This window comes from Bombyx mandarina, chromosome 04 (genome assembly GCF_030267445.1).
Source record: "Bombyx mandarina strain Sakado chromosome 04, ASM3026744v2".
Taxonomy (NCBI): Eukaryota; Metazoa; Arthropoda; class Insecta; order Lepidoptera; family Bombycidae; genus Bombyx; species Bombyx mandarina.
Window position 1 is genome coordinate 8,678,116 of NC_143211.1, and position 17,633 is coordinate 8,695,748.

The 17,633-nt window shown below is 39.3% G+C and overlaps 1 protein-coding gene across 1 annotated transcript; it reads right to left on the bottom strand.

Annotated features, from left to right (window-relative positions):
* Positions 1–839: 839 nt before the first annotated feature.
* Eogt (EGF-domain O-GlcNAc transferase) lies at positions 840–17,633 on the bottom strand. Its single transcript, XM_028187598.2, has 8 exons — positions 17,143–17,633; positions 16,472–16,562; positions 11,411–11,511; positions 11,059–11,235; positions 9,689–9,963; positions 6,726–7,060; positions 5,740–5,842; positions 840–5,264 (listed from the first exon to the last, which is right to left on the bottom strand). The coding sequence occupies exons 1-8, from the start codon at positions 17,459–17,461 to the stop codon at positions 5,100–5,102; spliced, it is 1,566 nt and encodes a 521-aa protein (XP_028043399.2). The 5' UTR covers positions 17,462–17,633; the 3' UTR covers positions 840–5,099.

Below are 17,633 nucleotides of genomic sequence, written 5' to 3' on the forward strand. Positions count from 1 at the left end.
TTATCTGGTACATGAATGAGCAACGTCGTCGCATCGCCGACCACCCCGAATCGCTGCTACCGGCTATGTGCACATTGTCTGCTATCTAGAACTTTACTAATACCTTCTACTGTAGATATATAGGTAACTAAAAATGAAAACATACGTAATTTAGAATTTTTTTTTGGGATGGTCAAGAGAATAACAATAAGAAAACTTATCCAAGTTGCCTCACATTTATACCAAGCTACCTCTTTTTTTTTTCTCTCGTCGTAGGCAGACGATCTTACTGGCCACCTAATGGTGACTGGTTACTATCTCTCATGGACCTCAGCAATACCAGAGGCACAGCCAAGTCCCTACCTGCCACCGAATACTCCGTGTAAACCTCGTTTGAAAAACGACCTGTCATAGCGTTCTCGCCTTTTTTTCTGGTTAAAATATTTACTGGTGGTAGGACGTCTTGTGAGTCCGCACGGGTAGGTACCACCACCTTGCTTATTTCTGCCGTGAAGCAGTAATGCGTTTCGGTTTGAAGGGTGGGGAGCCGTTGTAACTATACTAAGACCTTAGAACTGGTGGTGGTAGAAGGTGGGTCTCAAGGTGACCCACCTTCAGCTAAGAAAGGTGAAAACTTCGATATCTTTTCATAACTGTTCCTAATTTATAATTTTATTACTCAGAATAAATATTTAATGGGAAAATTAGTTATTCAAGTTCTGATTTCCTGTTTAATAATCGAAGCAGTGGTCTGACGTGATGACCCTATATACATTTTATCCCTTGTAGTTCACCAGGAAGAGATTCGTGCATTGGAAAAGGGTTTTTTAAAATGGTCATTTCATGATTAAAAAGAAATATTGGTCTTTATTACAAGTTTATTCATTTAATAATCACAATGAAACAGTAAAATGCAGGAATGATTAGAAATTGTCCATTAAATAATATAAAAACAAATATAAGACTAAATTGCATTATTTCATTTCAATATTAAAAAACTTAGCTGAGACAAATCTGCTCCTTCTAGTTTTTTACATACTCATTATATGCTTGATTTTTAATTGTAAGTTCAAATTATCATTGATATCAATTTTGGTTACGATTGAACATGATTTTCTTATTTATACACTCTATACACTCATGGACAAATTTAGGTTTAATCTCTATTGTTGTAATTTTCGTTTGTACTCGTCGCAAACAATTATCACTGATATTCTATTAAAATTAGAGGTAACTTTCCGTGATGACCTGTAAGAAGGTTCTATGATATGGATTTATTTCTATGCATGATAACCTGGATAACGGTAGCTGTCGAATACATTCGAGACTTCATAGTCTTCATATCAGTCAGTGGATAGCGCATTGCTCAACTTAAGCCCCATAGAAAATCTATGGAATAAGCCTAGAAAAAAAAAACGCGAAAAAGTATGAAAGCTGTTCGAATATTTGTATTTGTAAATGAACTAATAAAAAAATCCAAATCAATAAACTGGATTGTCACAAACATTTCATGTACCTTTTAAAAACAAAATTGCGTTCCTCTAAATTTGTCCATAAGTGTAGTCATCGAAAGGATATAAATCGATATTTTGTTACATAAAGTTCGATATGTCTTGACGAACGTACCTAAACATCAACAAAGTTGCAAGCACATCTTGAACCGAGAAATGTAAATATGATGAATCTCAAAGTGGTATAAACAATACAAAAATATAACAGATGCGTCATACACGATGGGACTATTATGCAGAAAGTACGTCCCTAATCTACACGAATTATCACTACTACTTCTGGACTATCCGTATCCGTAGTATATCCTGTTTACTTTCGTCTTGAGTAATGATGATAGAACGAGTTGTAACCCCCCTTCAACTCGGTACCACCATTCTACCTAATTCGCAAACCACGCTTCGAGCAATCACTGGTTCCAAGCTGAAGTGTGGGACAACTGTCAACCGCCTTTCAAACGAATGTATAGCCTAACTTGAAACAATAGTGAACAAATTTAAATCACAGTTTAGACTACTTTCCTATAGATAAGATTACAAAAACATTTAAAATAATGCTCGAACTTATTTAATTAAAAACGCTTATAAAGATTTTTATTTTCAAGATGGAATCTGGTCGTCCCAAAAAGTTATCGGTCCGCAGCCCGAGGGCCGACCGGCGCGGCCTTTCGTCATTAATTTACTTCTGTAAATATTGTATTTTCGTATTACAAGATCGTTTTACGATTCAATACTGTACTCCTCAGTATACATACATATATCATTTTTAATATTCTTTATCATGATTCTTCCTTTTTTTATTGCTCAGATGGATGCCCGGGCTCACAGGCCATCTGGTGTTAAATGGCTTTCTAAGCCCATAGACATCAACAAGAGTAGAGTGCAACGTGCGAGACATCAGTTCAAAGTCTTAGTTATATAGTTGAACGGTAGCCCCACCCTTTAAACTGAAAAGAATTACTGCTTCACGGCAGAAATAGACAGGTCGGTGTGACCTATTCTCACACTGTACCAGGTACCTGTATCTGCTCTCACAAGACGCCTACCGCCCTACCACCATTTTTTTACAAATTAACATAATTAACATTCTTCGGTTTTGTCCTAGATTCATTTACACATCTCGTTACTACTAGACTAGATCTATTGCAATAAATACAGCGCAGCATCGATATTATTTAATTAATATCAACCATAATTATGTTTACCTAAGCCCACAGAGTTTCTCGCCGGATCTTTGCAACTCTCGTTTCCGGATTAGGTGGTAGATTCTGCGAAGCACTGCTCTTGCTAGGGCCAGTGTTGCCAACACTCCCGGTTTGAGCCCCGTGAGCTCACCTACTAGTTCGGTGAATTTAGAATAACCCCGCGAGGTTAGTAGAATAGGTAAGAAAAAAAAAATGTTTATAGCTACTAAAGTTACGTTTCTATACACATTAGTTATGACCGTCGAGATTAAGAGATTGGCATTCGATCGTCAATAATTTAAACAGATACAATCCGCATCCGATCGCATCGACAATTAATCTGTATATCGCGAACTGTAATTACGGAACTTACGTTCGAGAATGCTGTTACAATTAAACTAGCGGTGCCTTCATGAAAATAATAAACAAGATTGCATCGGGAAACATGTATACGATCGTTCATCAATAAACAAATAAACATTAAATTTATCGATATGATACAATGAGTGTACGTTTCTCACCAATTATGTATTCATATTTCATTCGAGAATATGAAAGGTTGTTAATTAAAATGTACCTTTTCGCGGGACCTAAATAAAAGTAATTTTGCATAAAATCTTAGTTCTGGACATTAGAGAAAAATAGGTCGAATATTTATAATTTTAAAATGAGCTTCAATCGACTCTTGAATACTATAGATTGGGGACGACGATATCACCTTAAGCGGAGTATAGTCCCCGGCACGTAACTTGGCAAGAGTTGTTATTTAATTATATTAAATTATATGCGGGCAATAAAAGTGACAATTTTTTTGTTGCTATGTGCACTATGCGCGACTTTACCCCCACTACGCCAAAACCGTGCCAACTTACTTGCCGCTTACTATATAATATGTTTCACTGTCGCACACAAACTATCATTCAAATTAACTTATTCAACAGTTTCGCAAAAATAGGATCGTATATTTTTTACTGCTTAGATAGACGGACCTCACGGCCCACCTGGTGTTAAGTGGTTACCAGAGCCCATAGACATCTACAATGTAAATGTCGCCACCCACCTAGACATGACTTCTAAGGTCTTCGTATTTACAACACAACAGCTGCCCCACTCTTCAAACCGAAACGCATTACAGAAATTCCTTTATAAAGTTTTAATGACATGACTGTCTCTTTGAATACCAGCATAATGAATTGTTACCTACCTCCTCCCTGATAAGGAAACCAACTCTTAGTGAGATGGCAGACATTTTTTTATACGCAAACATTTTTTTATAAAATTTAAGAAATGTACTGCAATAAGTAGGATTTTATGCTTTTGCTTACCAAAATTATAGTCGTCTTTAATTAAAAAAATTCAAATGCATTTTTTCCCTATTTTTTTTTAATAACATTAACGAAATGCCATCACGAAGAAAGGAATTAAAGCAAAACATCGCATTTGGGTTAATAACTCATTGGGTGTAGGTAGGGACTTTGTGGTACTTTTTTTTTATATTGATAATCGGTTGCATGGCCAATTTTCATCTCGAAGCAGTTGTGCAGAAACTAGGGAAAGAGCTCTATGTAATCTTGACTATATCATATCATAACTTGTAATGATTACATTAAAACAGTCACAGAAACAAATACATAAACAAAGACAAATACATAAACACTTAATTACATTTGTTTCTTATTCTCTTTGCCTGTTCAAATTAATGAACTACATTTAAAATTAATACATATTTGTGTAAAAAACACAATAGAGCCGCTCCTTGCAAGCGCTAGCTGCTACCTGCTTTTTTTGCAACACGAATGAAATCAGTTGACGTGCGGGGTCGATGACCTCGATAGACGCGAGGGAGAAGTCTATCAACTGTCTTTGTCTTGCCTGTAAGTCACGAGTTCACTAATAAATAATGAACTTCCCAAAACAAACAGCATTTATACTAGCTTGCCTAATAAACATCGATTGTTGCTGAGATGTGGCTCACACCCTGTATAAATTAACACACAATTCACAATAAATTTCTTATTAAAAATTTTAAAATCACATTATGACTGAAAACTTTTATATACTAAGATTCTTATAAATCACAGCTAAGTTAATACAATAGGGAAATGGACGGTTTTTTTTAAAATAAATTAAGCTAAGATCCGTTTAACGGTCAGCGGGAGCTGAAATAAGCAACCATAGATAATATTCTACTGTTTAAAATTAGCCACATTTATAGTGATCGGTATAAACTACGGGTCAAGAGTGGGAGAAAATATTAGCTTAGAGTCATTTTATCATACAATCACTAAATTATCTTACCGTTTTAAAAAAATGAGAACAATTCAGTTTTTTTTTTAAATCGTTCTAATCACTTTTAGATTCAACTTTTACTAGTGTCCGGTCGCTTATTTACATCGTCGTTAAACAACATCAATACTTATTATTCCTTCTATAATTCTTCGTGCATTTTAATAAGAGACGCTTCAACGAAGTTCTGAAAGTCTTGTCTATTGCGCACGTACTCGGCACACTTCGCGACCAACCTCAAGAATTCTTTGACGTCAAACGAATAATTGGTGAACTTTGCATGTGAACCACCACCGGGACTATGACCCTAAAAATATATATATATATTAGCAAAATTTGTGTTCCCACCAGTCCACTGGGTTTCTCGCCGGATCTTCTCAGTGGGTCGCATTTCCGATCCGGTGGTAGATTCTGCGAAGCACTGCTCCTGCTAGGGCCAGTGTTAGCAACACCTCCGGTTTGAGCCCCGTGAGCTCACCTACACGCTAGGGTAACGCTGATATAGCCTCTCAAGGCTATCAGCATAGGTAGGAAAACAAAAGTGTTTCCATCGACTAAGAAAATATCCTCCGTCTGCTAAAACTGTATTTTAGTTTCAGAACTAAAGAGTGTATATAGTAGTCTTTTAAACTGACAAAATAAATATCATTACTGCTCTATATATATATATATATATATATATATATATATATATATATAATAACTATAGTCAAGACCAAGCAAACATATTATGCAAAAAAAAAACTTACCTTTTAATATTTAAATACACAAACAGAACGTACCTCATCTTGTTGGACAAGTTTTGATTTATCTTCCCATGTTACGTATTTGAGTCCTCGAAGTCTACTTAAATCAGCATAGCAGTTAGGATCCTCACAATTGTATCTGAAACAATCAAAGCCATCAAAAGTGAACATTGATTTAGTCGTAGATTGCTGGAGAAGTTTCTTAACACGTTCGCGTGGGTAACCTCATTTCTGAATATTGCTACTGTGACGCATCTTTTTTCCCATACAAAGTTTAGCAACGTCTAAAAACGTCCCGCCGTAATACGTATATCCTATGATGATTTTTTTAGGGAACGCGGCGGTGTAGGTTATGAAAATCGAATGTTTTGCGGCGCTAAGTACATGCGCTATAGGAATTTGCCCATAAAATAGACGTCCAAAGACGTTCCGACAAAATAAATATGATAATCTAGAGGCCGTCATATGACGTTGCGCCATTTCATAATTCTAAAAACACGACGTTGTAAGACGTTGCTCACGCGAACGTGTTAATTATTCAATTAATTTTAAGGGCACGATGGCCTAGCAAAGTTCACAATGAACATTTTATATAACAGATATCAGGACCAAGATTCGTCTCCAAACATAATCAGTGTGCACACAGTAGCTGTACTTAGAGCTAGATTGTAGAGGATGGGAGAATAACATAAAAGATCTACAAGGGGCAAAGTGCAGTGATTTTTTGTGGATCCTAAGAAATCGGATAAAGACGAACCCTTTCATCGGCCCTTTGATGTTGAGACTTCGACCTCAAAGTAGGTTTTATCACTTTATATAAATCCGAACAAATAGTATAGAAAGTCGTTAGTTGAAGGAATCTTCTAAGTAATAAATTGAAGGCCTAATAGGTCTTCATAAAGATAAATGATTCATAAAAATCATATTAGTATTGTAACAACTTTCATCATCTATATTTAATATTTGTCGGTCGCAACGAAATGAAAAATAATTTATTAATATGTATTTTTTTAAATATTTACATTTCAAATACCGCTGCCCAATCAGGTAAGAACAGTAAATGTGTCAGACCGGCTCCATGCATTCCAATGAACACATCAGTATTGTGAGTTATTTCTAGCTGCTTTGTGAATGAAACTGTCCTGTCATAGACAACGCGTTGGACATAATAACCATCTTCTTTGAGCAAAGCATCTACAATTTCTTTCTCATTTAGAATTGACCTATATGTGGTTCCTCTCGATAGGAGAGTAACTCTTACTCTATCATCGGTACGCATATGCAGTTTTATATTTAAAGAATGCACTATGTGTTTAGAAAAGGCATGAAATAGTCCACTTCTTTCGCATCCGTATATCTGGAATATACAAAAACGTACTTTATTAGTTTAGTTGATAGTTAAATAAGTGCTGATAGACATAGGGATAAGATATTGATTAAAACTTAGAAACAAATTTAGAGGAAGACTAAAAACATTATGTATGTAAAAAACAAAATATTATTTATGACAATTAAGTTAATCAATTTGGTTTGTGCAGTTGGCATGACCATACTATTAATTTCTCATCATCATCATCATCATCATCATCATCATCATTTCAGCCTATCGCCGTCCACTGCTGAACATAGGCTTCTCCAATAGATTTCCAGTGCGACCGGTCCATTGCCACCTGCATCCAACGAGACCCAGCGCTTTTTACTAGGTCGTCGGTCCATCTAGTAGGTGGCCGTCCCACACTGCGCTTGCCAGTACGTGGTCGCCACTCCAGGATCTTTCTGCCCCATCGACCGTCCTCTCTTCGTGCTATGTGGCCGGCCCATTGCCACTTCAGTTCACTAATTCTACGGGCTATGTCAGCAACCTTCGTTCTTCTACGGATCTCCTCATTTCGGATTCGATCACGTAGAGAAATGCCGAGCATAGCCCTCTCCATAGCTCGCTGCGCGACTTTGAGCCTTCTAAAAAGATCCCTAGTGAAGCACCACGTCTCCGAGCCGTAAGTCATCACTGGTAACACACATTGGTTGTACGCCTTTGTCTTAAGGCACTGAGGTATTTTGGACGAGAAGACGTTGTGCAGTTTACCGAACGCTGCCCAGCCGAGTTGGATCCGTCTACTGACCTCTCTCTCAAAGTTGGACCTACCTAATCGGACTGCCTGTCCTAGGTATATATATTCGTCAACAACTTCAAGAGTAGAGCTCCCAACAGTAACTATGATGGGTGCAACATGGACATTGTACATGATTTTTGTTTTGTCCATGTTCATTTTAAGACCCACTTGTTGAGAAACCCTACTGAGGTCACCGAGCATACGCCCTAAATCTTCCAGCGACTCTGCCATGACCACGATGTCCTTCCATGGATTTCCTTCGTGCAATGCTCCTGTACTCGGACTGACATGGTGGCGTTATTATACAAACACTTCAATACTTCGATGTACAGGTGGTCAATACGGCACCGCTGGAGAGATCTAAGGACCGCCCATGTTTCGACGGAATCAAAGGCTTTCTCATAGTCCACAAACGCTAAGCATAATGGCCGATTGTACTCTTCGGTCTTCTGTACAATCTGCCGCAGCGTATGTATGTGGTCTATGGTACTGTAGCCTTTTCGGAAACCAGCTTGTTCGGTAGGCTGGAAGTCATCAAACCTGCGTTCGAGACGCTTCGTGATGACTCTCGAGAACAGCTTGTAGACATGGCTCAGCAGTGCTATGGGCCTATAGTTCTTCAATAAGGTTTTGTCACCTTTTTTGAAGAACAGGATCACAACACCCCTGTTCCATGCCTGTGGCGGTTTTCCATCGAGCAAAGAGGAATTGAAGAGCTTCTGAAGGACTTTCAGTACCGGCGTCCCGCCCGCTTTCAGAAGATCCGTAGTAATTCCATCCTCGCCCGGTGCCTTGTTATTCTTAAGCTGTTTGAGAGCCATCCTAATCTCGTACAGGCTGATGTCCGGGATGTCTTCGGTGTAGTGTCGGGTTAGCTTGGCTCTAGGGTCTGCAGCTAAACCTTGCGGTTCAGCTGAGACCGAGGTAAACAGCTGCCCGTAGAATCTCTCTATCTCCCGCAGGACCTCTGACTTATTCGACGTTACACGTCCATCTTCGGTCTTCAGCTTCGTCAGCTGGCTTTGCCCAATAGAAGCGTCTCTTGCGAACACTTTAGAGCCTTGGTTTCGCTCAATCGTCTCTTTGATACGCTGAGTATTAAAGGAGCGTAGGTCGTGTCGCAAGGACTTCATGATATGTCTATTGAGTTGTCTATATGACTCAGCGTCCTCCGAAGTTTGGAGCGTTATCAAACGTCGACTAGCCATGAGGTTTCGGGTGCGGTCGGATAGTTTCTGAGGTCTATTCTTACGGTGGGTTTTGAAAAATTTGGACCCTACCGTACGGACAGTCTCTACCAGCCTGCTGTTAATATTATTATATATATATTAATTTCTAGTGCAAAGCAATCAGAGGTTCTATGCTGAAGAGCGAGATGGTCATTATGCTAATAATTTGTCAGTCAGTCAGTCAGTAGGAGTATTTTTTTTAGAACCATTATTCAGTTATTTCATCAAGATTCAATTATATTACTGGTGGTAGGACCTGTTGTGAGTCCGCACGGGTAGGTACCACCTCCCCGCCTATTTCTGCCGTGAAGCAGTAATGCGTTTCGGTTTGAAGGGTGGGGCAGCCGTTGTAACTATACTGAGACCTTACAACTTATATCTCAAGGTGGGTGGCGCATTTACGTCGTAGATGTCTATGGGCTCCAGTAACCACTTAACACCAGGTGGGCTGTGAGCTCGTCCAACCATCTTAAGTAATAAAAAAAAACAGTAAATTCATAATGTACTTTTTTATTTTTTATCCTAGCTTGGCCTGCAACTCTTTCAGCATCAATTTTATATCCCTTTTGGTTACAAACGACGTCTTTTTTAGCGATTTTGAAAAGAATTGTAAAATGATTTAGTTATTAAGAGGATACTTACTAGAGGTGTGTTGTAGTAGAGACCAAAAATCATTCTCGGCAGAAGCGGGAACACTGCATTTTTAAAACAGACAACTTTTCCTCTAAACTTCTTTAAATCCCAAATCGGATTCTCAGTGAAAGCCTTAAAAGCGTCTTTGAATGCAGAATCATATGTAAATGTTTCCCAAACTAGAATATGATTGTTTCTAGTAAATGTTGATGGATGTGTGGAATTTACGTGTAGTGATGCATACAAATTGAAAAAGTCACAAAAATGATGATACATATTTACAGCTGAAATAAATAAAAAAATCACTATAGTATTTGTGTTTTAAGAATCCCTGATTAATTTGTTACAAAGCTTTAGCCTGTAAATAAATATCTACATAGAGAGACCCCGAACACCAAATATCTTTCACAACGATACCGACTACGGCCGATAATCAGGCCCGGAAGCAAAGGTTATGCTAATCGATTACTACCCTCTTGAACAATGTGGCTATTACGAAAAATCAATTAATAGCCTCAAGCTTGAAGTCGTCGTGGCCTGACGGATAAGACGTCCGGCGCATTCGTGTCGAGCGATGCACCGGTGTTCGAATCTCAGGCGGGTACAAATTTTTCAAAAAATGAAATACGTACTCGACAAATGTTCACGATTGACTTCCACGGTGAAGGAATAACATCGTGTAATAATAATGAAACCCGCAAAATTATAATTTGCGTAATTACTGGTGGTAGGACCTCTTGTGAGTCCGCGCGGGTGGGTACCACCGCCCTGCCTATTTCTGCCGTGAAGCAGTAATGCGTTTCGGTTTGAAGGGCGGGGCAGCCGTTGTAACTATACTTGAGACCTTAGAACTTATACCTCAAGGTGGGTGGCGCATTTACGTTGTGGATGTCTATGGGCTCCAGTACTTAACACCAGGTAGGCTGTGAGCTCGTCCACCCATCTAGGCAATAAATAAATAAAACGTACAATTGACTGCCAATTTAGTGCAATAAAATAAGCAATATATATATTAAAAAATCTATTAGACTATGCTATATTCTATTTTATTAACCAGCAAGACCTTTTTTACAATACTATGGTTTATATTTGTTTTTATTAATTTACTTGAAGCGCGAGATTTCTCTAATAGTACGAATGATGGGTAGTCTTATCGCTACTGACAGTCTAGTTTGTACAGTTTTTATTTAACTATTTTTTCTTTTATAAACTGTTGTACCTCTTCTAATGCTATAAATATTTTAAGATATCTATCACTCTAAGGACCATAATAATAAACTACAGAGTACCTATCCAATACTTCGATCTTTGATTAGGATCTTATATTATAAAATACAAGTTAAGATGGTGTATTAAAATTTAATTAATGTTCTATTTACCGGCATCAAGTTTCATGATATAAGTTGGTTTATCTATGACAATGTCACACATTCCATCTGCTATTGGCTTTTTAGGAGTTTTGACGAAATTCACCATTTCTGGACCCCATGACTGTAATGCACTCATATGTTCTGCCTCCTTCATAAGTCTATCTGAATAGAACTTACAGTAGCCACCTGAAAAATAATTTCAAACTTTGTTTTATTTTAAAATAATTTCCGGAGCGCTTACTATTATTTTATACACATGTAATTTAAGCACGAATTAAATTTATTTAATTATATTAAGTAAATTAATTAAATTGATTAAATTAATTAAATTATTTGAAAAAACTACCAAATTTTACGATACCTATTTGTCCAGCACTGAGAATATCAGTTTTGTATCTCAAATTATCACCACGACCCACAAGGCCAGTAAAATTCAGCATTATATTTCTTCCCCTGCAGAACCTGAAACACAACACTTCCATTTTATATTTTGTTATTTTTCTCACGTTCACTTCTACATAGAATATTTGCAGTTAAACCATCATGCGAATAGCTGATATTGGGGAACATTTCTACCATCAGGAATAATATTCTCCAAATTCATGATTGGGACCAATATTTGGACTTTTAGTCAAACTATTTAAGTCATACACTCTCATGTTAGTGGTCGATATGATTACGGCCTGCTGGGCAAAAGTACTATTGTATTTTATTTAATGTGCCCATAAAATATTATATAGATTGTACATATAAAAATTCCTAGCAGTAATTCTTCATTTCTTCGTAAGATTCCTGTACACACCTATAGCAGTTATAACTGCTCTTTGCCGTTAAATGAGTTCATGTAGCCCTATTCCGCATTTCATACAAAATAACTCCTGTTTAGATACCTTTAAATTCGAATCAATCATCAATTTCATTTAAGAGTGGTTGGGGTCCAGAACCACTGACCTCCCGGGTCGGACTGCCTACGATTTCGCCTTGGCCTACGGCTTCTCCCAGCTGGTGACACAGCCCACCCGTGTCCCAGATATCGAGGGGCACGAACCTTCTTTGTTGGACCTTCTGCTAACCACGGATCCGGCCAGATACAGTGTGGTGGTCCACGCTCCGCTTGGATCGTCTGATCACTGCCTTATTCGTGCTGCCGTACCACTCTCTCGTCCTGGTCGTCGAACGACGACCGGGTATCGTAGAGTTTGGCGGTATATGTCAGCAGATTTGGATGGATTGCGTGAATTTTACGCATCCTACCCATGGAGGCGGTTCTGCTTTTCCTCTGCTGATCCTGACGTCTGTGCGGACCGTCTTAAAGACGTGGTGCTCCGGGGGATGGAATTGTTTATTCCCTCCTCTGAAGTGCCCGTTGGGGGTCGCAGCAGACCCTGGTATAACAATGCCAGTAGGGATGCTGCACACCTCAAGCGGTCCGCATACGTGGCATGGGATAATGCCAGGAAACGTCGGGATCCTAACATCTCAGGGGAAAGGTGGAAATATAACGCCGCTTCCAGGTCCTACAAGAAGGTAATTGCCAAGGCGAGGTCGGAGCACGTTGCTAGAGTTGGCGAGCGATTAAAGAGCTATCCCTCCGGGAGCCGTGCTTTTTGGTCGCTCGCCAAAGCTGCAGAAGGAAACTTTTGCAGGTCTAGTCTCCCACCACTGCGCAAGTCCGATGACACTCTGGCCCACAGCGCGAAAGAGAAGACTGACCTTCTGGTCAAACTCTTCGCCTCGAACTCGACTGTGGACGACGGGGCTGCCACACCACCGAACATCCCCCGGTGTGATAGCTCCCTGACGGATATCTGCTTCACACAGCGTGCAGTTAGACGGAAGCTCCGACTCCTGGACGTCCATAAGTCGAGTGGGCCAGACGGCATCCCCGCAGTGGTTCTGAAAACGTGCGCCCCTGAGCTGACACCTGCGCTAACGCGTTTGTATCGCCTCTCTTATTGCACTAACAGGGTTCCGTCTTCATGGAAGACCGCCCACGTCCACCCTATCCCCAAGAAGGGTGACCGGTCGGACCCGTCGAGCTATAGGCCTATCGCGATAACTTCCTTGCTTTCCAAGGTGATGGAGCGAATAATAAATACACAACTCCTGAAGTAGCCTATCGCGATAACTTCCTTGCTTTCCAAGGTGATGGAGCGAATAATAAATACACAACTCCTGAAGTATCTTGAGGATCGCCAGCTGATCAGTGACCGACAGTACGGTTTCCGTCACGGTCGCTCAGCTGGCTATCTTCTTGTATACCTTACTCACAGGTGGGCTGAAGCCTTGGAGAGCAAGGGCGAGGCTCTTGCTGTGAGCCTTGATATCGCGAAGGCCTTCGACAGGGTCTGGCATAGGGCACTTCTATCGAAGCTACCATCTCACGAAATCCCCGAGGGTCTCTGCAAGTGGATCGCTAGCTTTTTGGATGGGCGGAGCATCACGGTCGTTGTAGACGGTGACTGTTCTGATACCATGACCGTTAACGCTGGCGTTCCACAAGGTTCGGTGCTCTCCCCCACGCTTTTCATCCTGTATATCAATGACATGCTATCTATTGATGGCATGCATTGCTATGCGGATGACAGCACGGGGGATGCGCGATATATCGGCCATCAGTCTCTCTCGGAGCGCGGTGCAAGAGAGACGATCAAAACTTGTGTCTGAAGTGGAGAACTCTCTGGGGCGAGTCTCCGAATGGGGTGAATTGAATTTGGTTCAATTCAACCCGATAAAGACACAAGTTTGCGCGTTCGCTGCGAAGAAGGACCCCTTTGTCATGGCGCCGCAATTCCAAGGAGTATTTTTTTTTTTTATTTTTTATTGCTTAGCTGTGTGGACGAGCTCACAGCCCACCTGATGTTAAGTGGTTACTGGAGCCCATAGACATCTACAACGTAAATGCGCCACACACCTTGAGATATAGTTCTAAGGTCTCAGTATAGTCACAACGGCTGCCCCACCCTTCAAACCGAAACGCATTACTGCTTCACGGCAGAAATAGGCGGGGCGGTGGTACCTACCCGTGCGGACTCACAAGAGGTCCTACCACCAGTAATTACGCAAATTATAATTTTGCGGGTTTCATTTTTATTACACGATGTTATTCCTTCACCGTGGAAGTCAATCGTGAACATTTGTTGAGTACGTATTTCATTAGAAAAATTGGTACCCGCCTGCGGGATTCGAACACCGGTGCATCGCTTCAACACGAATGCACCGGACGTCTTATCCGTTAGGCCACGACGACGTCAAAATCCCTGAGTATCCCTGCAACCTTCCGAGACTATCGGGATACTTGGGGTCAACATTTCGAGCGATGTCCAGTTTCGGAGTCATTTGGAAGGCAAAGCCAAGTTGGCGTCCAAAATGCTGGGAGTCCTCAATAAAGCGAAGCGGTACTTCACGCCTGGACAAAGACTTTTGCTTTATAAAGCACAAGTCCGGCCTCGCGTAGAGTACTGCTCCCATCTCTGGGCCGGGGCTCCCAAATACCAGCTTCTTCCATTTGACTCCATACAGAGGAGGGCAGTTCGGATTGTCGATAATTCCATTCTCACGGATCGTTTTGGAACCTCTGGGTCTGCGGAGGGACTTCGGTTCCCTCTGTATTTTGTACCGTATGTTCCATAGGGAGTGCTCTGAGGAATTGTTCGAGATGATACCAGCATCTCGTTTTTACCATCGCACCGCCCGCCACCGGAGTAGAGTTCATCCATACTACCTGGAGCCACTGCGGTCATCCACAGTGCGTTTCCAGAGATCTTTTTTGCCACGTACCATCCGGCTATGGAATAAGCTCCCCTCCACGGTGTTTCCCGAGCGCTATGACATATCTTTCTTCAAACGAGGCTTGTGGAGAGTATTAAGCGGTAGGCAGCGGCTTGGCTCTGCCCCTGGCATTGCTGAAGTCCATGGGCGACGGTAACCACCTTAAACCAAGTTTACGAAAATTATTGTAGAATATCCAACAACTTCAGATTGCTTTACTAAAGCAGAAGCTATATGAAAACACAGCAAACGCCATAGTGCGTTTGGCTTAATTGTGCGGGTTCTCCGACCGCAAAAAAATTCACATGATGTCAGCTGATTGAAACATACGCACACATATACTGAGGATACACACATAGCATATTGAATTCGTACAAGTTCAGTTTCGTCGTGCGTGTTTCGAAATCGCGTACCTACTTGTGTCAAATCATAAGTACTGATCCTTGTTTCAAAGATAGGATAAGAAACAAGATTACAATGGAGACTTCGACCTCACGTCTCAAAGCAGATGGTGGTATTCAAATTATAATATCAATGAGTTCAAATATGATAACCAATTAACACCAGGTGAGCCATATGCTCATCAACTAATGTACAGAAATAAAATTAAAATAATAGTTCTAGTTCTGCTACACAAATGCCACTAGTATCGGTCACCAGTGTAGTCTTTCAGTCTCGGGCCATTAAGACTCCACCGGTCTCACTAGTCCGCTCTGACTGTGTCACCATATCAAGCTTCTTTTGTCTTTGCAATAAAGGTACAATAATAATGCTTTGCAATTAATAACATTCGCCATAGTAAGGTTTAAATTTGCAGAAGTTTTTCAGCTTTATGTCCTCGTGTTGTATTTTTTGTTTCAAATGAGTTGAAGAAATTTCTTATTCTCTAAAATTCTGATGCGCTTAACTCAATAAATGGCCTAATGATACTTTTGTCGTATAAATTCAGGGCATAACAGTTGAAACAATTGATGAATTCTTTTTTTTTTATTTTTTTTTTAGTATCACTGTGTACCCTTCTATACAGTAACCCCTCTACACTCTTAACTCTGATAATGCGATTTTATATTATACAATTTCAGGTCCCAACTATAAAATGTGAATAAACCATATCATGTGGGAATTTCCCACATTTCGTTTCTGAACTATGAAATTTGATTGAAAATTTGTAATAATTTGTAGTTTGTAATTAATTTTGTGTGACTCTGCACATTGTGTAATTGTCTTTTTATAAACTTAAAAAATTAGGTTAAAATATTAAAAAAATAATACTAAAAGTTTCAATTTATGAAAATAAAAGACATAATAAGAAAAAGTTTAACGTGAATTGTTTATACATAGGGGTGCATTTTACAACAATAGTCTTACAATGTGTTTTGCTACAATGACAAACCAATCCACTGTATTATAAGAGGGAGTACTGTATAATGATTTGCTATAAGTGTTTCGGGTTTTGTAGAAGAAAGCTCATGTTTGAGTTAAGCATCAAGTTCATTCTGTGCACTTTTTACACCCATATTTTTAATCAGTTTTTTTATCTGTATAATAAAGCATTAGCAAGCAGCTTTATAATTATATCAAATCGAAGCTGTCATTGATAATAGAATATAAAATATGTTAAATGGACAAATTAGTCTTATTAAAATAGTACCTAAGATATTTTGAGCATTCAAGCGATGTATCATCAGGGTATAGTGCTTCACACATCACCATCAAATCGTCGATTTGTTCTTTAACATAACCTGTAATTAAAATAATTGAACTTTAATTAAATGCCAAGTTCTCTACTTTTTAATCTGGATAAAGAGAAGGTTGATGGGGAGAAAATGGACTATAAACAAATTTAGATTTACTGCAATTGCAGATGAAACATTCTAACAAATGAAATGTAAAAAATTGCAATTACATGTACATTTTTATAGACAGATAAAATGGATGGCTGAATGTGATACTCTTGAGAAATTTCACGTGAATAAACTTTATGTAAGAATAAGAAACTTATTGAAAGTCAGTAAAAGCCATTGTAAGATAGATTTAAAATAAATAACCATCATGGCTATTCTATACAGCTTATCAATATTCTCATTTTCAATTGGGTATATTTTAGAAATCACCTTGTGTGCGCATCTGTCACAAAGCAATATTTGTGTTCTGGTTTGACGGATGGGACAGGAAGGACATAATATAATAATATTACACAATTGAGACATAGACCTCATATTTCGAGGCGGGTGAAGGTATTCACGAAGTGATTTCTGTGGACTCTGGTAAACGCTTAGCACATGATCCTGTTCATACTAATAATAATAATAATAAGCTTACCAAAATCTGCTTGTGTGTAAAACGTATCATATTGGGCTTCTTTCGTTTTAACCCAACCTCTGTGATCGCCAGGACACACTGGGCGCACATGATACGAGGATTTTTTATCACAGTCTCGTTCATAACCCCAACACGATTTTGCACCCAGCGAACTCTTGAAAGGGCAGCTTTGTTCCGAATTGCAGGTTTCAGCAATTTCAGGAAATGCATTAAAAACGAATGGAATATGTTGCGGAGGCAAATTTAATTCTTTAAAGTTAATTGATAGTGTGTGAATGGGAAATAATAAAAAACATAAAAATTCAATCTGTTTCGTCATATTTGATTCTTTTCACATCCAGTAATCTTAATGGATTATCAATATATTAAGAGTAATATTATTTGCGAATAATTACCACACAATAAAATATGTGAGACCGTTGATTATTTACATGTGAAGTGGATACAACAATTTTGAAATGTTGTTAGCTTAGCACCAAGTGTCGTTTGTC